At 56.5% G+C, this 20,096-nt stretch overlaps 1 protein-coding gene across 2 annotated transcripts in view; it reads right to left on the bottom strand.

Moving 5' to 3' along the window:
- SULT2B1 (sulfotransferase family 2B member 1) overlaps nucleotides 1-19,886 on the bottom strand; it is a 31,211-nt gene extending 11,325 nt beyond the window's left edge. The window contains exons 1-2 of one of the 2 annotated variants that reach the window (XM_042919495.1): nucleotides 19,633-19,886; nucleotides 585-724 (exon numbers count right to left, since the gene is read on the bottom strand). In XM_042919495.1, the coding sequence (XP_042775429.1) occupies nucleotides 585-724; nucleotides 19,633-19,700 (208 nt within the window). In that variant the 5' untranslated portion in view covers nucleotides 19,701-19,886. Of the gene's footprint in view, nucleotides 1-584; nucleotides 725-1,918; nucleotides 2,256-19,632 lie in introns of those variants that run through there. The other variant, XM_042919496.1, reaches the window with a different exon arrangement.
- Between the last annotated feature and the right edge of the window lie 210 nt (nucleotides 19,887-20,096).

Consider the following 20,096-nt stretch of genomic DNA (forward strand, 5'->3'; position numbering starts at 1 on the left):
CAGTCGCGTCTGCACCCATGGCAGAGAATAAGCAGCGTTTCGGGGAGGGAGGGAGGAAATGAAGATCGTCCCTCCCTCCGCCCCCACTTCCTTCCGCAAATATTTACTGAATGGGTGGCAGGCACCGACTTAGGCTCCGAGAATACAGCCGCGATCCAGGCACACTAAGCTGTCTGTCCTCCAAGAGCTCATGTTCTAGTGGGGGAGGGGGTGGGGGGGGGGGGAGACCGGAGGCTAAATCAACAACCAAAAACACAGCCAAGTGGCCGGTGGAGACAAGGGCTGAGAAGAAGAGTAGAGGCGAGTTCAAGGGGATAGAGCGCGACAGGGTGGGGACAGGTGCTGCAGCCCAGGAGGCCCCGGGAAGGCTTCCCCGAGGACGAGGAGCCCACTTGGTTGTGGGGGCGGAAGAGCGACACCTAGCGGAGGGGTCCGCCAGTGCAAACGCCCAAGCTCCAGGTTCTGAGCAGATTCAGGCCTAACCCCCACTGTTTCCTCTGCCTCCTTCCCCTGGGTGCACCCGTCTCAGCCTCTGTGGCCACCTCCTCCCCACCCCACCCCCAGCAACCCCTCCCAGCAGGTACCTGACTTGGGGTAGGTGATGATGAAGATGTCGTCGTCCTGCACATCAGCGTTCTCGACCATGCGGATGCTCTCTGGGGAGTAGATGCCCACGGGGAAGGGGATCCCCTTGTACCTGAAGTATTCGCCTGACAACTTCTGGCTGTAGGAATATGGGGGAGACACCGTGAGGACCGGGGAGGAGACGAGGACTGAGGTCACCCCCGGAGGCGCGGTGGGGGGGGGGGGGGCGGCAGAGAAATCTCAGGGCAGGAGGGACGGTGAGCAGGGAGACGGGGGAGGGGTACCCCGCTAGCTAGAGAACCCTGGCGGCAAACTTTCCCTGAACCTCATTTCTTCATCTGCCAGCTGGGAATGGTTTACCAGAACCCCACAACAATCCTGTGCGGTGACAGTGATTAGCATCCCCCTTTTAGGAATGAAGAGAGCGAGGCACAGAGAGGTTGGGTGACTTTCCCAAAGCCACACAGCCGGTCGAACATGGAACACTCCACATCTGCAAAGTGGGGTTAAGTGCTTTCCTTATATCGATTCTTTGGCCCAACCCTCGAGGGAGAGGCGAAGTCACCCCCCCCCCCCCATGTTACCAACGAGGAAATCGAAGCCACAGAAATTATGTGTTGTGCCCACTCTTTTGTGCAAGGCCACAGGGCTGGCAAAGCCCACTTATGAAACCCCATCCAGGGGTCACCATGAGGCTGAGATGCCCTTTTCATTTTTTTTAAGTTTATTTACTCATTTTGAGAGAGAGAAAGAGCGGGTCAAGTGGGGGAGGGACAGAGAGAGAGAGAGAGAGAAAGTCCCAAGCAGGATCCCCACTGCCAGCCCAGAGCTCAACGCGCAGCTTGAACTCATGAAATGGGACATCGCGACCTGAGCCGAAATCAAGAGTCCGGTGCGGAACAGCCTGAGCCACCCAGGCACCCCCCACCCCCACCCCTGCAACTGAAACACTGTTACGCTTCAGCCCCTCGCTTGACCTGCCTTTCCGGAAAAAGCCCCACCAAGGGACCACAGGGCCATACCCGGAAGTAACATTTTCCCCGGTGAGCTGTTTTAAAAGCAATCCACGTACCCCACTGTGTCTTTCCACCCGGAGCTTTCCCCTGGGGGGTCTCCTGCCCCTGGCATGGGAGAGGGGGTGGGCATTTGGGGGACCCGGCACAGAGCCAGCTTTGGATCCTCTGTCCGCCCCCTCCCCTGCCCCTCCCCTACTTCGGACCCTCTGTCTCCCTCTGACTCTGCCCCTGCCCCACTTGGGTGCCCACGGGCTCTCTCTCTCAAAAATAAATAACCATTAAAAAAACCCAGCAAGGTGACGCAGAGGTGGGGATACCTTTTACTGAGTTTCCCTGGGGGTATTTATGAGGTCCGCAGTCAGGGAGCGTGGTCGCATTCGTGCAGGCCGGCTGGCTGCAGGAATTCCCAGAAGAATTCCCAGAAGTCGCATCGCCGCCTCCCCTGTCCTAGGGCATCTGGCGTGAAAGTATGTGCGGGAGGAGGAGACACAGGTTCAAAGGGGATGAAGCCAGAAGCTACTCTGTGTCATTTTTCTGGACCGGTTAGGAGGGTCTGTCAGCTTTCAAAATGAGACAAGTGGCTGTCACTTGCTCCCTCCCCCTAAATCAACATCCCTCCCCCCCACCTAGGCTTGGATTCGCACACATTGGTTCCTCTGCCTTAAGGAGGACCCCCTTCCGAGCAGTGTAAGCTTCCGGGGGGGGGGGGGGGGGGGGGGGGGGGCCTGCAAGCTTCCGGGCCCCCTGCAGAACTCGATCTGAGTTCTGAGCCAGGACACTGTGCTACTTTGCGTTGGTGTCCCGCTAAAGTACACGGAGGACAATACATTGAAATGGCGCGGGGGGGGGGGGGGGGGGGGGGGGCGGGGGGGAAGTACGTGTGTAAGTAGGTTACCCTGTCTGCTATGGATACTCTTGTTATATAAAGAGGGTTGGGGTCCACACAGATGAAAACTCAGAAACACAAGGGGCTGAGCCAACGATGAGCCACGAGCGTCCAGACCCCATGATTTCAATTATGGGAAGTTCAAGCACAGAAAGTAAGGCAGAAGGTGCTAGAAGGCAGGCGGCAGTTATCCTTGGGAGGAGGGGCTGACAGGGTGGGGGCAGATGGGAGTCTGGTGGCGGTATGCCTACCTTGCAAAATTCCTTGAGTTGTTGACCAAAGATCCGTGTTTTACTTTAACAAAGTATTCAGTGAACGAATAAACAAAACAGTAAAGGGGATGGGGTGGGGGTGGGGGGAAACCTTCCCATGAAAACACCTGTTTTAATTTTATTTTGTAACTATTTATTTATCTATTTACCTTAAAACCACGGTTGTTTCTTTTCAAATGTTTGTTTATTTTGGGGGGGGGAGCAAGCAGGGGAGCGTCAGAGAGAGAGAGAACCCCTGCTAATTTTGTTAAAAAATAAGGACAGTGGGAAAATATAATGCGTCAATAGACACAAAAATAATTAAAATGGAGCCCTGCATGCAATAAATCTGGGCGAGAATTACTGTTTGGGGGCTTTCTTAAGATTTTCGGGGCGCCTGGGTGGCTCGGTCGCTTGAGCGTCCGACTTCGGCTCAGGTCATGATCTCACAGTTCATGGGTTCAAGCCCCGCGTCGGGCTCTGTGCTGACAGCTCGGAGCCTGGAGCCTGCTTCGGATTCTGTGTCTCCCTCTCTCTCTGCTCCTCCCCTGCTCACACGCTATCTCTCTCTCTCAAAAATAAATACAGATTTTTAAAAAATTTAAAAAAAGAGATTTTATTTATTTTTTTATTAATTTTTTTAACGTTTTTTTATTTATTTTTGAGACAGAGAGAGACAGAGCGCGAACGGGGGAGGGGCAGAGAGAGAGGGAGGCACAGAATCGGAAGCAGGCTTCCAGGCTCTGAGCCGTCAGCCCAGAGCCCGACACGGGGCTCGAACTCGCAGACCGCGAGATCGTGACCTGAGCCGAAGTCGGACGCTCAACTGACTGAGCCACCCAGGCGCCCCGAGATTTTATTTTTTAAGTAGTAATCTCTACACCCAACACGGGGCTCAAACTCACAACCCTGAGATCCGGAGTCCTCCATCAGCCAGAGTCAGCCGGGCCCTCCTACAATTATCGTGGCCAGACACACAGTAAGCCCTCAGCACCTTTTAGTCACTTTACTGCTCAGTGATGACGTCATTTCCCCCCCAAAGGTTGAGTGTGGGTGTGGGCTTGGTGATGTCACTGGTTGCTAGGCAGATGAGCCCAATGAGTGGGCGCTCCGAGGTGGTCAGTTACCATCAGGCCGGCTGGGGGCCAAGTGCCTGGGCCTTGGCTATCTCCGTGCCTTGGGCGGCGGATCTCACCTCCTGAGCCTCAGTGGCCTCATCTGTCAAATGAGGATAATGGTAATCTCTACCCCATGGTTTTAATCGCACCTGAGGATTCAAAGGGATAATCTAGGTTAAGCGCTTGGCTTCTGATAACCACTCCGGAAACGAGCTCCCTTTAGTGGGCAGTGCTATTTCAGTCTTTGGTCTGACAGCAACTTGGAGAAATTTCCTCCCCAGTTTATGCGACAGGAAAACGGATCCTGTGCCTGTCAGGAGTCCCTGAAACAGTCTGTGACTGCATACATGAATAAATATGAGGGTGTCCCCCTCCCCCAGACCTCCCCCCTCTCCCAGCGTTTACAACCTGCAAATCGAGGGTCGTCGCCCCACCCCAGGAGGCCCTGGGGGAACATGGTTGGTGCTCAGCCAGTATTTGACTAACTGAATGAATGTGGGGGTTCCTTCATTCATGTGAATGAAGGAAGGGATTTCCCTAGAAAAAAACGAAGTCAAGTCAAAGAGCTTCCCCCCCCCCCCCCCCCCCCCCCCCCGCCTCAGTGGTTCTCAGTACCCAGCCCTTCAAAAATCCCCTGTCGGGCCTTTAGAGATGCCCAAAGTCTGCTCTCTTTGCAGGCCTCTTTCCAAACCTCACGACCGTGCCCTCTGAGCCCAGAACAAGCGACCGCTCAATAAATGAATCAATCGGTATCCGATAAATAACTGAGGCATGAACGCGGTAGGGTTGGGATGTCCCTCCGTGTTACCACAGCTACAGATAAGAAAAGGAAGATTAGGAAGGGGAAGTGGTTTGGCCGAGACCATAAAGCAAGTTCCAGGCAGGGCTGGGATTTGAACCTCAGCCCTGCAGACGGTTTTCTGTTCCAGTCCCCCCTTCCCCACGCACCCCACCCTCCAGCCGAATCTCCCCAGCGCGCTGAGCATCATTCCCCCTTCCGGTCCTTTGGATCTGCCAGTCCTCCAGCCAAGACTTTGGTCCCCTGTCCTCGTCTGCGCTAGAGTGCAGAGGTCACGGAGCCCCCACCCGATTCCCGCGTGGCCGGACCTCACTGGGTGTCCTAGAACAGGTGCCGTGTGCCTTCTCTCCCAACCTTGTAAATCAAACCTGGTCCCGGTGTGACCTTTCCACTCGCTGGGTGACGAGCCCGCCGTGTCCCCACACCATGTGTCCCACACCAGGCACACAGCAGTGGCTCGATGGGAGCAGAGGCATGGGGGTAACTATCGAGCTGGGTCAGAGGCCTGCAGGAGAAACAGACAGTGGGGTCCACGGCCAACACGACGGGCAGCTGGTCAAGGACCCACTGAGCCTCCCAGAAGATGCCTGGCCTGCCCTGCTCCGGAGACCCCCCCCCCCACTCCCGGACACGAGAGTCTAATGGCCCAAGGCATTGGCCCTGAGGCCTTCTACCCCACCGTGTGCCAGGCGCTGGCCCTCCTTCTCTGTCCCCACTGCCCCCATCCAGCTCTGGTCTCCTCCTCACCCCCCGGGCCCTCAACCCAGCCTCCTCAGTCTTGTGGCCTCCAGTCCCTCCCGCCTGCCCATCCCGCACCTGGCCGCAGCCCCTCAGCCGGGAACTCAACGCCCTGCATAGCCTGGGTCTGCCCATTTCTCTGCCCTCCTCAGACCTCTGACTTCCCTCTGCCTCCAGCAGGGGAGGAGGCGGGGGGTGGGGGGTGGGGGGCATTCATAAAGAAATTCTTTAATTTTTTAATTTTTTTTAACATTTATTTATTTATTATTGAGAGACAGAGCGTGAGCAGGGGAGGGGCAGAGAGAGAGAGAGGGAGACACAGAATCCGAAGCGGGCTCCAGGCTCCCGAGCGGTCAGCACAGAGCCCGACGCGGGGCTCGAACCCACACACCGTGAGATCCTGACCTGAGCCGAAGTCGGAGGCTCAACCGACTGAGCCACCTGGGGGGCCCCACTCATGAAGAAACGCTCAGCCGAGGACATACAGACTATCAGACTTCTAGAACCCCATGAAGCAGGTATTGAGAACATCACCTCATGCCAGAAGGAACGGAGGCCCAGAAAGGTTAACGCGTTTCCCTAAGGCCACACAGCCGCCTTCCTAGGTGGTCTCGGTAGGTACCTGTCAAGGCACCTTCACCCCTTCCCTCTGCCACGAGGCCACAGTACGTCCGTCACATTCAGTATTTTATCCCCGGTGCCTGGCACACGACCTGTGCCATGAGCACATCGGTCCCCAGCTCAGATCCCCCGGGGGGCATCTCCCCCATCTCCAGGGGCAGCGACGGTGGGGAAGGCAGACAGGCTGAGGTTGGGTAACCTTGGATTTGAACTCAGGCTCCGCTACCAGCTAGCTCTGTGACCTTGAATAACCTCTCTGGGCTTCTGGACCAGGAGGAAGGATTAAAAGCCAGGGTCCCCGGGTCACCTCCTTGCTGATCTCGCTGCTTCCAGCGCACCACCCCGCCCCCCCCCCCCACCCCCACCCCCACCGTGGTCGGTTCTCAGAATTGGTTAGAAACTAACTAGGCTGGGGGCGCCTGGGTGGCTTGGTCGGTTAAGCGTCCGACTTCGGCTCAGGTTATGATCTCATGGTCCGTGAGTTCGAGCCCCGCGTCGGGCTCTGTGCTGACAGCTCAGAGCCTGGAGCCTGTTTCAGATTCTGTGTCTCCCTCTCTCTGCCCCTCCCCTGTTCATGCTCTGTCTCTCTCTGTCTCAAAAATAAATAAACATTAAAAAAAAAAATTAAAAAAAAAAAAAAAGAAACTAACTAGGCTGTTGGCTCTCCTTTGTCAGAAACCCTCCCGGCCCTTCAGGCCCAGGCCTGCCCCACAGCCCTTGGACTGACTGATCTGTCTCCCATTCCGTGACTAGCACCCTCACCTCCTGCCTGTGCTCCAAGATCACCCCTGCACTTTGTCCCTGAGGCCTCGGCCACCTGCCCTGTTTACAGCTGAGCCTCCCCCTGCGTTGTTTTCTGGAGCCCTTGAGAGGCTCCCTCCCTCCCTCCCTCGAGGGTTTACGCCTTCCTTCTGGCGAGAAAGCTCCCGTGAGACTAGGGATTTTAGGTATTTGTTTTCTTTTGTTTCCCTGTCTCCATTCCCAGTGTATCCCAAGCACCCGAATACCCAGGGAAGCCCTTCAGTCAACATTCGTTGAAGAAATAAACATAAGGCTGGGGCGCCCCGGGGAGGCTCAGTGGGTTGGGCGTCTGACTTCGGCTGGGGTCATGATCTCGCGGTCCGTGAGTTCGGGCCCCGCGACGGGCTCTGTGCTGACAGCTCGGAGCCTGGAGCCTGTTTCGGATTCTGTGTCTCCCTCTCTCTCTAGCCCTCCCCTGCTCACGCTCTGTCTGTCTCTGAAAAATGAATAAACCTTAAAAAAAATTTTTTTTTTAAATAATGCTGAGAGCGCCCCCTTGGCACAGCGATCCCCACGACGTGATGCGCCTGAATTCATTTATTCCCTTCACAAAGCTAGGAGGTGGGTGGTATTTCTATCCCCGTGTTACAGATGCGGAATGGAGGCACAGAGAGGCAAAGTCACTGGGCTGATGTCACACAGCTACGGAGGGCAGAGCCGGGATTTGTACCCAAGCGGGTGTGGCCCCTAACCACCAAGGGCCATGAGGTAGCCCCCGAATTCGATTCTTTCCAGGTGTGCTCTTTCTGGGCAGGGGCTGTGGGGGGTTCGGGATGGGGTGGGGGTGGTCAAGGAGACATGGGTTTGACCTCACATAACCTCTCTGAGTATGTCTTCACCTGCCTCCCCTTGGTCACGGGAGTATTTAACTCCTTGGGGAATATTATTATCATATTGTATTGCATTATATACTGTATGTTAAAATATCTCACTGAACTATACATCTTTTTTAGTTTAATTATTTATTTTGAGAGAGAGAGAGAAAGCACGAACAGGGGAGGGGCAGAGAGAGAGAATCCCAGGCAGGCTCTTTGCTGTCTGCACAGAGCCTGACACAGGGCTCGAACCCACGAACCTCGAGATAATGACCTGAGCCAAAGTCGGACTCTTAATTGACGGAGTCCCCCCCAGGGGCCCCTCCCTGAACTATCTTAATGTAAGCAGATTAAAAAAAAAATTTTTTTAATGTTTATTTATTTTTGAGACAGAGAGAGAGCATGAACGGGGGAGGGTCAGAGAGAGAGAGGGAGACACAGAATCTGAAACAGGCTCCAGGCTCTGAGCTGTCAGCCCAGAGCCCGACGCGGGGCTCGAACCCACAGACCGTGAGATTGTGACCTGAGCCGAAGTCGGACGCTTAACCGACTGAGCCACCCAGGCGCCCCAATGTAAGCAGATTTTAAAGCAGATTCTCTCTCGGGGAGCCTGGGGTGGGGGGTTGCTCTGTCGGTTAAGTGTCCGATTCTCAAGTTTCAGCTCAGGTCATGAGCTTGAGGTTTTGCGAGTTCGAGCCCCAGTTCGGGCTCTGTGCTGACAGTGTGGAGCCTGCTTGGGATTCTCTCTCTCTCTCTCTCTCTCTCTCTCTCTCCTTCTGTCTCTGGCCCTTCCCTGCTCCCACTGTCTGTCTCTCTCAAAAATAAATAAATAGGGGCGCCTGGGTGGCTCAGTCGGTTGAGCTTCTGACTTCGGCTCAGGTCATGATCTTGCGGTCTGTGGGTTCGAGCCCCGCGGCGGGCTCTGTGCTGACAGCTCGGAGCCTGGAGCCTGCTTCGGATTCTGTGTCTCCCTCTCTCTCTGACCCTCCCCTGTTCATGCTCTCTCTCTGCCTCAAAAATAAATAAACGTAAAAAAAAAAATTAAAAAATAAATAAATAACCCCCCCCCCACATTTTAAAACGGCTTCTCTCCCTCTCCTGCGTGTTCACCCAAGAGCAACGAAGTCGTATGGTCACACCAATATCTGCACTCACACGTTTATAGCAACACTGTTCGCAATCGCCCCAAAGTGGGAACACCCCAGACGTCCTTCAGCAGGTGCGTAGGCAAACGGGGACGTCCACACTACGCGGCACTACTTGGCAAAGACGAGAAGCAGCCACTGAGAACGACCACCCATGCATGCGTCTCCAAGGTAGAATTCCATCTATGTGACCGTGGCCCCCGAAGACGTCCGCATCCCAGTCCCCAGAGCCTATGTGAGTCTGTTACATTTGCAGGGAAAGTGGGATCTTACAGCTGTGGTTACGGGAAGGGTTTCGAGATGGGGAGATTATTGGGGGCCGGGGAGGGGACCCTAAATGTGATCACAAGGGTCCTTCTAAAAGGGAGGCAGTGGGGGGGCTAAGAGAGAAGCCAGGATCACGGAAGCCGAAGGGAACGAGGAGAGAGCTTGCAAGAGGCGAGTGGCTGCATTTGGAGGCAGAAAAAGGACTCCAGAGCCAAAGACCACAGGAAGCCTGTCGGGGCTGGCACAGAAGGAGAATTCTCTCCCAAGAGCCTCCAGGAGGGACGCGCTCCTGCCGACACGGGGATCTCCGCGCAGTGGCACGGAAGCCAGGCTTCTGACCCGCTCGCAGCCACAGGGGCGTGTGGTTAATCGTCGCAACCAACAACGGGAAACCGACAGGACGTTTTCCAGAAGGCAAAGCTGTACAGAGACGAGATGTGGGCGAGGGGGTAGGAGTCGAGGTGGGGATGGGGCGGGGGGGCGGTGAGGGCATTCAGGGATGCGAGGGCGCGACCGCAAAGGGGGGATGGGACCCGTTCTGTACCCTGAGGCTGGTGATGGTTACACAAATCTATACAGGCGCTAAAATTCGTAAACCTAAACACGCCCCCCCCCCCCAAATCGACTTTACTGTATGATCTTCTTTTCTTTTCTTTCCTTAATGTTTACTTATTTTTTGAGAGAGAGAGACAGAGACAGAGCGAGAGAGGAGCAGGGGCAGAGAGAGGGAGACGCAGAATCCGAAGCAGGCTCCAGGGTCTGAGCCATCAGCACAGACCCCGACGCGGGGCTCGAACTCACAAACCGTGAGATCATGACCTGAGCCGAAGGTGGAGGCTTAACTGATGGAACCACCCAGGCACCCCATCTTTTCTTTTTTTTAGTGCTCTCTACGCCGGATGTGGGGCTTGAACTCCCAACCCCGAGATCAGGAGCCCCACGCTCCAGTGACTGAGTCATCCAGGTGCCCCTGTATGTTTTTCAAGACGGCTCTCCATATCCCCGGAAGCGTTAGGCCTTCTTGCCCGAGACGGGGTCAAATTGCTCCATTCAGCCCGCGAGGATTTATTGAGCACCTACGGTATGCCAGAGGCTGGGGCACAGAGTAGGCGGACAAACAAACAAACAAACAAAAAGCCCTATTGTGGTGTGTGTTTGAGTGGACAAAAATGAACCCCAAACGTTTTAAACGTGGTGTATCGGACGGTGATGGGGGCAGGTGGGGTAGGCGGGGGTTAGGGAGTGTGCGGGAAAGGCTGCGATTATATATAGATATATTTTAAGTGTATTTATTTGAGAGGCCTGGGAAGCAGTATGGGGGGGGGGAGCAGGAGGGCGGGGAACGGTGTGTGCAAAGCGGAGGAGAGAGAGGGGGCTGCTGGGATTTGGGGGGCTGCAGGGGCACCGCCCCCTTCCTGCGAGCGGCCCTACCCTTGAGGAATGCAATCGGGCCGCAGGATGCTTTTAACAGCCAGCCTGCCAGCCTGCTGACTCATGGCGGGGGCCTGTGACCAACCTGCCTTTCTCTGGGGGAGCCCTGCCAGACTCCCCGAGCCCGAGCTGGGTTCACCGTGCCTCATTCCCAGGGCACACCGTGCGGTCTCCAGCCCAGCCCCATGCCTTGGCCTGGGCCCTTCTCTGTGGCGGGTGCGCCTTTCCTCACCTCCCGAAATTCCAGAAGCTTGGAGCCCATCTGGGCAAGCCTCCCCATCTCCTCTGGGCACCTCCTTCTCAGTGCCATGACTCACGCCTTGGCCGCAGTCCAGAGAGAAACCAGGCGCTTTTCACTTGCCCGCTCTTGGGGTTGGGGGGCGGGGGGGATTATAGAGTCACCTCTTTGGGAGATCACTTGGCAACATTTTAATTATGCAGACCACCCCCTCTAAAGCAGGAGACAACCCCCCCCCCCAGGCGCATTGTTATATTGTTATTCGGCTCAGCATCCTGTTTGCTTCTTTCACAGCCCTTTTCATACTTAGTAACTAATTTCTTTGGCTATGGACTTCTTAAAACCAGTCAGGCCCCACTAGTAGGGGAAGGAAGAGGGAGCGGAAATTCTCCTTCTCCCGTGTCCCACCTCCAAGAATCAGTGATGTAAAACATCGTGTATGAAAAGAAAATCCCACCGGGGCGCCTGGGTGGCTCAGTGGGTTAAGCGTCCGACTTTGGCTCAGGTCATGATCTCGTGGTTCATGAGTTCGAGCGCCGCGTCCCTGTCTGGCTCTGTGCGGACAGCTCGGAGCCCGGAGCCTGCTTCCGATTCTGTGTCTCCCCCTCTCCCTGCCCCTCCCCTGCTTGCACTCTGTCTCTGTCTCTCAGAAATAAACATTGGGGCGCCTGGGTGGCTCAGTCAGTTAAACATCCGACTTCGACTCAGGTCATGATCTCCAGGTACATGGGTTCGGGTCCCGCGTCGGGCTCTGTGCTGACAGCTCGGAGCCTGGAGCCCGCTTCGGATTCTGTGTCTCCCCCTCCTTCCACCCCTCCCCCGCTCATGCTCTGTCTCTCCTCTCTCAAAAATAAATGAACATTAAAAAAATTTAAAAAGGATTTAAAATAAATAAGTACATAAACATTTAAAAAAAAAAAGTGAAAAAAGAAAAGAAAATCCCATTAGGGCGGCTGGGTGGCTCAGCTGGTTAAGCATCTGGGACTCTTGATTTCGGCTCAGGTCAGGATCCCTGGGGTCATGGGATCCAGCCCTGTGACGGGGCTTTAGGCTGAGAAGATTCTCTCTCTTTCTCTGCCCCTCCCCCTCCCAATAAAAAAAAAAAATAAAAGAATCCCGCGAGCACATTTGGGACCGGTTCCAATGAAACGTTCTCATGTGTGCCTCTTCCTTCAAAACGCATCACAAATAAGGACGGATAGTGGTTTGGGTCTGGGGTAGTTGTGAGACTAGAATTTTCCACGTCCTGGCTTCCGTACATCTTGAATTCTGAATTAAATCATAGTGGCAGTGACTGCTGTGTGCTTGCCACCCCCCCACCCCTGCCCTTGGCTCGTGGGACCAGAGACATCTCAGGGGACTTGGAAACCACCGGTGGAAGCACCTGACCCCAAACATGTGACCACATGGCCCGAAGCCCTTGGGGCTGGATGATGACCCCTCCTTGAAGTTCTACTGTGTTAAGCACCTCACGTGGGTGGGGCTTGGGGGGGGGCATTTAAGTCCGCCAGACTTGCTTAATGAGGCACATGCGTATTTGTCTTTCTCTTTAGAAAATCTGAGTGGAGGAGGTGGGGAGGGGCCACGTGGGTGGCTCAGTCTCTTGGTTTCAGCTCAGGTCACGCTCTCACGGCTTCGTGTGTTCGAGCCCCGCGTCAGGCTCTGTGCTGACAGCTCAGAGCCTGGAGCCTGTTTCAGATTCTGTGTCTCCCTCTCTCTGACCCTCCCCTGTTCATGCTCTATCTCTCCCTGTCTCAAAAATAAATAAAACGTTAAAAAAAAATTTTTTTTAGAAGCACAGGCAAACCATAGGCACAGGGTGAGCGCTCAGAGCTCGTCAGATTTCTTTTCTCTTTCCCCTCCTCCTCCCCCCCTCCCCCTCCCCCTCTCCTCTCCTTCCAAAAAATACTGATTTCCTGTCTTACACAGTGCCCTGCACCTCGATCATTCTTTCAGGTTAATCTGCAGCCATGTCGTTCCGTTTATAGCTGCAGGCTCTGAGCCGTCAGTACAGAGCCCGACGGGGGGCTCGAACTCACGAACGGTGACACCGTGACCTGAGCCGAAGTCGGATGCTCAACCGACCGAGCCACCCAGGCGCCCCTCTTTTTTTTTTTTTTTTTTTTTTTTTTTAACGTTCATTCATTTTTGAGAGACAGAGAGAGACAGAACATGAGCGGGGAAGGGGCAGAAGAGGGAGACACTCAATCCGAGCAGGCTCCAGGCTCCGAGCCATCAGCACAGAGCCCGACGCAGGGCTGGAACTCGCGAACTGCGAGACCATGGCCTGACCCGAAGTCTCTCAACCGACTGAGCCCCGCCCCCAGGCACCACAGAAATGTCTTAATCTTAAGGGAATTTTGACAAGCGCACATCCTCACGCAGTCCAAACTCCCATCAAGATATGCAAGGGTCCACGGCCCCAGAAAGTTTCCTCCTGTCTCTTCCTAATCTGTCCCCGCCCTTGCCCGAGTGGTGACCTCTGTCCTGCATTTACCTCATAAATTGAGCTGTCTGGTCTTGGCTGTTCTAGAACATTCATCTTATGGAATGCATTCTGGCACCTGCCTTCTTTGCTGAGCATAACGTCCTCGACATTCCCTGGTGTCTGCGTGTATATTCGAATTTTTTCCTTTTTTGCAGCTGAGTAGAATTCTACTGCATGAATCAATCACCGCGTGATTATCCATCCATCCCCCTGTTCACGGCTGTTTCTAGATCAGGCTGTTCTGCCTAAAGCTGTTGCAATGTCCTTGCCTACGTTCGCATTTCTTGGGGCAAACAACCAGGTATTTTCTCTCTCTCTCAAAAGAAATAAACTTAAAAACTTTTATATCAACTTTTAGGTAGTTTTTTAAAAACACGTGAGATACATCACTTTGATATATTACTTTTATAATAATTGTAAAGAAAAATCTAGCTAAAGAAATGAATCACTCCCTTCAAATTCTCAGAGCTCTTCGTACTGTATCCCCGGCTTCGTCCCTCAAGGGCCAGCAGACTCATGGCGCCCCCACCGGCCCCCACCTCTCCTAGGTCCCCACACCAGCACGACCGGTGTTGTTCTGTACCCACCATTGAGTTCTAATTGTTCCCTATATACTCTACGCTCCAGCACACCTCGGATGTCTGTGTGTGCTGCGCCTTTAGCCAGGGGCTCCTTTTGACTTCTCTCGCTCTCCTTTGTCTCTCTCCCTTGCAACATGCATCCAACGGAACTTTCTGTGATGATGGAAACAGCTCGCTCCGCGCCAGCCAGTATGACCTCCGCTTGTCTGCGTGTGGCTCCTGAGCCCTTGAAATGCGGCCGTGATAACAGGGGCCCTTTTAGTTCTATTTAATTAGTATTGATTTCAACCGCAACCCTGACACTTTACTCGGTTGTGAGAAAACTTTTTAGGCAGGTTTGGAACCACTCGGGCCTGGGAATTGACTTTTCGTAGCTGTAACGGGGTGAGGTCTATTTTTGTTTTTAATGTTTATTAAACGTGTTTATTTTTTATTCAATTGTTTATTTAATTTTTTTAAATGTTTATTTATTTATTTCTTTGAGAGACAGAGAGAGGCAGAGCGTGAGTAAGAGAGGGGCAGAGAGAGAGAGAGACACACACAGAATACGAAGCAGGCTCCAGGCTCTGAGCCGTCGGCACAGAGCCCGACGCGGGGCTCGAACTCACAGAGCGCGAGATCATGACCTGAGCTGAAGTCCGGCAGCTTAACCGACTGAGCCACCCGGGGGGGGGGCCCCACGGGGCGAGAGCTACATGCCCATCAAGTCTTTCTGATGGGAGTTTGGCATCTCCTTGGAGAAAAAAAACCCGCTCAGCCTCAGAGACTTAGTATGAAAAGAAGAATGGAAAATATTTCATCCATAGTTTGTTCTATCGGTTACATGTTGAAATGGTAACATCTCAGATATAGCGGGTTAAATAAAATACAAAACTGAAATTAAGCGGGCTAAATAAAATACAAAATTGAAATTAGTTTTGCCGGTGTCTTTTGCCCCCTTTTTTTTTTTTAACGTGGCTACTAGAAAATGTTTGCCTGGGGGTTCACGCTGTGCATCTGTGGGACAGCGTTGGTCTGGAGGGTGGACAGACCACAGACTCATTGGTCCCGTGTGGGTGACAGCCTGTTCTTTCCCTCTGAGGTCCCCTCTGGGGGGCTTGGGGGGGAGGCCCTGGGAGCAAAGCTCAGATGTGCGAGTCCTCTCTGGGCCTCAGTTTGCCCACCTGTAAAATGGGAATCCTCACATCGGCCGCCTCACAGGGCTGTTGTGAGGTTGGAGGGAGGTGACCCACACAAAGCCCTCAACCGGCCTGGCGCACGGGGAATGCTCTGGAAGGCTGTAATTATTACCGTTCTTCACCCAGACCCCACCCTTCCTGGCACCTGAGTTCCTGGCTCAGGAGGGGTCACAGGATTTGGAGAAGGAGGAGAGAGAACCGCAGAAACCCTGACTCAGCAGAGAGCGCCCGGGTCTGACCCGTCCCCAGGCATCACCCCCTCTGCACCCATTTCGCAGACGCGCAGCTCCAAGCGCCCCCGTCCGCCCCGCGGGTCCCAGCCAGCGAGCCATGTGGCACCTCCTTGTCCGCTGTAGCCAAGTCGTCTGGTTCAGGCCTCACCGGCAACACCAGCATCTCCCTCCTTGCCTCGGCATTCAATGCTACCAAGGGCCCGCTGGGCACCGCTCTCCCTCCCACCTTCCGCAAACTGGGCTGCTCAGTTCTTGCCAAGTGGGTCCTCGGATGCTCCCATTTTCCGGCCCCTAAAGAGCACGTGGGAGTCTGGGGAGGGGGGTGGCTGTGAGCATCTCCCAAGGCACCTTCCTTATTCGCGGTGGCCCAGAGACCCCTCCCCTCTCTGCCCAAATCTGAGGCCCAGATTCCACCCAGGCGACAAGGCCCAATGTCTTATTGTTTATTGCTCGGGACCTTTTTATTAGCGGGCCCCTTCTCCTTGGGCCAAGCAGCTCTGGGGACCGGCAGGGCTCTAGCCATAAAAGCTTTGGGGTGGCTCAGCCCTCCCCAGGGAAAGAGAGGGCGGGATTGTAAAACCTGGCCTGGGGACCTCAGCCATAAAGAGGCAGAGATCAGAAAGGGCCTTGCACGAGGCTCTCCAAGATCAGAGGGAGGGAGGGGTGGTAACCACAGGTCCAAATGCCTGCTTGGCTTCCCCTGGCCTTGACTCCCTCCAGGAGGGGCTGGCCCGGAAATGTGGCGGAGCACAGGAGGCGGCCTACTAAGCCTCCGGTCTGGGCTGGGGCCCGCTTCCCCTTCCTCATCTTGCTCATCCCAGCCAGGGCCTGCGAGTCGGGCAGGCTCGGTTCAAATCCTGGCTACACCCTACTTGACAGCTGTGTGACCTCGGGCAGCTTGCTCAACCTCTCTGGGCCTCCGGTGTCTCAACCATAAACGGGATGATAAGAGCTAGTCATCTGCGCGGGTTAATCTCACTTGTTGTGAAGGCGAAGCGGCTGAATGTGTGGCAGGCACCCGGTGCGGTGAGCGCATAAGCAAGGGCGAAAAGGGACGAACGTCCCCTGGGCCTGTGTCGCCTTGGGCGCCACGGACCGTAAGCTGAACAAAAACTGCCCACGCGTCCTGCCTGCCTCCCGCTTTTAACATTTCCCTTGGCAAATTCTTATTTTGCCCTCGGGACCCCCTTTTGGTACACGGGACGCCCACACAATTTATAAGGCTTGATTTCTAACAAACCCCGTGAACGAGAACATTCTGAGCAGCGTTGCCTTGCGGGTGTCTCTGGGCTCCTCAACCGCTATCCCGATGAAATCCTTGTCCATTGCTTTTGGTTTTTTGGTTTTAGTTCTTTTAAATGTTTATTTTATTCGGGGGTGGGGGGAGGGGCAGAGAGAGAGAGAGAGAGAGAGACACGGAATCCGAAGCCGGCCAGGCTCCCAACCCTCAACCCAGAGCCCGACGCGGGGCTCGAACCCACGAACCCGCGAGATCATGACCTGAGCTGAGGTCGGATGCGGCTGCTCAACGGACTGAGCCCCGCCCCCGCCGTCCCCCGTGGCTCGCTTTTTTAAAGAGACTTTTGTCCTGAGTGCCTATACTCCGACGGCGAGATATCGGCTTTTTGGGCTTGGGGGGGTTGGTAAAAAAAATGGAATCACGCTGCAGCTGGCGACCTGTGATTCGTTCCTTTCGCTGGACATGAAGAGCCACTCATGGGGCGGCTGCGTAACAAGGGTCCCCATGGGAATGTCCCCACTGCCCTTTGCTCCCCTGTGATCCAGACTTGCCTGCTGTCTGCCCCTCCTCTCCCCTGCTCACCTGCCTTCTGGTCCTGCCTCATCCTTGCTCGGGGCTTGCCTCATCTTTCCTCCATTCACTCCTTGACATCCTTCTCAGAGACCTGCTGGGGCCCCGGGGTGGCCCAACTCTGTCCCTACCCGCGAACTGTCCACGGTTTGATGCGTGGGATGCCTTTGAAGCTGGAAGTGTGGTCAGGGACCAAGGATCCGAAATTGGGTGAGAAAGACTTTGCGGGAGAGAGGTCGTCCCGGGGAAAAGGAATGTTTGGATACATGCAAAGGCCTGAAGGTGGGAGGTCCAGGCCCCGAGAGCGGGTGTGGTGGCAACCAGGTGGGGCTCAGGCACTGAGGAAGGTGGGGACTGTGCGGAGAGGAGCTCCCACGGAAGAAGCAGGGCGAGCGGCGAGACCCCAGCCCTACTCCCCCATTTTACAGCCAGCTCCGTCTTGATCTCTAGTAAGTATTTCTGTTCCGGAGTAGGATTTCTCTGGGACAGAGCAATCTCTGTCTTAAACATTTTAGAAACCATCAGGATGGGCGCTAGGGAGCCACAGAGGGAACTTGAGCTGGGGATGGCTACGGGTGGATTTGGAGATGAGAAAAGACTTCTCTGGGAATCCTCAGAGGAAACGAACATGCAAAGGCACTGGGGCAGAGAAGGTGAGGCATGTGGCCAGGGAATGTGAAGTCCTGGGGTACAGGCAGGAGGCCTGACCACCAGGGCCCAGAAAACCTTGGGACTGGGGGGAGAGGAGGGGCAGCTCTGGGAAGGACCGGAGACAGGGAGGCTGGGGTGAGGCTGGGGGTGGTGGGAGAGGAGGCGTTGGGGGGGACAGGCAGAAGGAGGGTGTGGGTGGAGGGTCCAGCGACAGGACGGTGGGGCTGGACGCTGACACGCCTGCGGGAGGGAACAGCAAAGCCTGGGGTGACCGGGACCCACGTGGACATCCCCCAGATGGAAACCCAGGAGGAGGCACGATTCCGGGGAGCCCCTGAGCCCCCACCCCACGCTGCGGATGGTGTGTGTCTTAGCAGCCCGGGAGGGGCCCAGAGGGGATGGTAGGGGCCCCTGGGAGACACAGCCCTCTGGGCCCAGGGCTTCCAGAAGCTCAGAGAAGAAAGTCCGAGGGGCTAAAGGCACTCACTCGGGCCTACACATGGCTCACGGGCGACGGTTCGTGACCCCCACTTTTCAGACGGGGACCCTGAGGCTCAGGAGGGCACGTGACTGGATCAAGGTCACGCACTGAGCGAGGGCTGGCCATCTGCCGGCCCTCTGGCTGTGGGGGAGCACAGAGGAGGGAGGCTCCCAGTTGGAGGGAAGCCTGGGGCTCTCCGGCGGGAGACAGGGCAGAAAGCCAGAGGGCCAGGAGAAAGGGACAGGAGAATGCGGAGCAGAAAATGCCAGGCCTTCCCGGAGCAGGGCGGGGACAGTCCGGAGCACCTCAGCCCCTCAGCCCCGGAGACACACAGCCCAGAGCCCCTGGGAGCCTTGTCTACATCACACAGCTCTCAGAGTTCAAGTGCTGGGACCCCTGGAGCCCGGGGAAGCTCCTGGCTGAGGGCAGGGAGGGCAGGGGAGGGGAGGGCAGGGGAGGGGCCCAACACTGCAGCCTGGGGTGGCTGGAGGGGCCCAGAAGGCCAGCGGACAGACTCACTCGCCTGGCCGCCCGCCTGGCCTGCCGGAGAGTAAGATACCAGGGGTCGGAGATCAGGTAGGCAGAGCACCTTGTGATCTCGGGTTGGCTGCCTGCCCTCTCTGAGCCTCCACTTGCTCATCTGAAGACGGGGCCACGGGCAGGGGCTGCGGAGGGAGGGGGGGTGTCGCCAAGGCTGTGGAGGACGGGAGGAACCGCAGACTCCGGGGGCAGACCGATGGGGTTCGGGTTTGCTTCTGGCCGCCCCATCACGGCCGTGGCACTTTCCCTCTCAGCCTCAGTTTCCCCATCCGGAAAGCGGGTACCGGACGAGTGTCCGACTCACCCCCGGGAACAGAGGAGTCATGCTCCGGAGGTGGGGAGGGCTGTGCCCTGACCTCTGCCTCGAGGGCCGGGCCGAGGAGCCCAGGGCCCATCCTCCCGCCCTCCAAGCTCCCCGCCTGGGGACCCGGGGACCCGGGGACAAGGGCTCTGGCTCTGGGACCCAGCTGCATCCCCGACCCCGCCCACCCCTGCCGTCTGTCTCCCACCTCCCCCAAACAGAGCAGGGACCACATCCTGAGCCCCTGTGAGGGGCAACACCCCCATCTGAGGGTCCCTCGGGGTGTCCGGGAGGAAAAGGCGACAACAGACCCTCCTGTGTCCTGACCGTTTGCTCTGAGCCAAATCCCTGCCCTCGCCCAGCCCCGCATCAGGAAGACGCCTTCGAAAGAGAGACAAACTGAGGCCCCGCAGCGGTCAGGGCCACCTCACAGGTCCCAGCTGCTAACTCGGCACAGCCCGTGCCCCACTCCCTTCCAGGAGGGACCTGCATCCCAGGGTGGAAGGACCAGCTGGGTCCCGCCAGGCCAGGCCGGAGGCAGCAGGAGCCTGGCAGCCACCGGGGCGAAACGGACCTGTGGCTCTCCCCCCAGGCCACCTCCTCCAGGCGGCGGGGTGGAGGGGGGATCTCCTGGCTCGCGCCCGGCTCTGGGCCTCACCTGATGTCCGAGATGTCCTCAGGGACGTCCCACAGGGCCGGGATCCGGGGCTCCGCGGGCCCGTCCATGGCAGGCGGCGGGTGAGGGCGGGGAGGGGAGGACGCGCAGGGAGCCGGCGGCGCGCGGGGACCGGGTATGTGCAGCGGTGACGCCTGCCACCCGGGGCGTCCGCCAGGTGCCTACCTCCGCGCCCAAGGGGAGGGGCAGCACCCAGCCGGTTCTCCAAGCTGCTACCCACGCCTCCGACAGCGGGGAGAGGCTGGGAGAGAGCCGCCCTTCTCCGAGGGTGGGGAGGGGAGGAGGGTGATGGGCACATCTGAGGAATGTCGCCCGTGGCGTGGCGGGGCTGGGCGGGGGGGAAGGGGCGGGGGGGGGGCAGAGTCCGAGGCCTAAGTCTAGCGCCACAAGGGAACCTCCCCGGCTGGTGGTTCTGGGCATACCTCTCTGGAGCCTCGGTTCGCTAC

The sequence above is a fragment of the Panthera leo genome, chromosome E2, assembly GCF_018350215.1.
Source record: "Panthera leo isolate Ple1 chromosome E2, P.leo_Ple1_pat1.1, whole genome shotgun sequence".
Lineage (NCBI taxonomy): Eukaryota > Metazoa > Chordata > Mammalia > Carnivora > Felidae > Panthera > Panthera leo.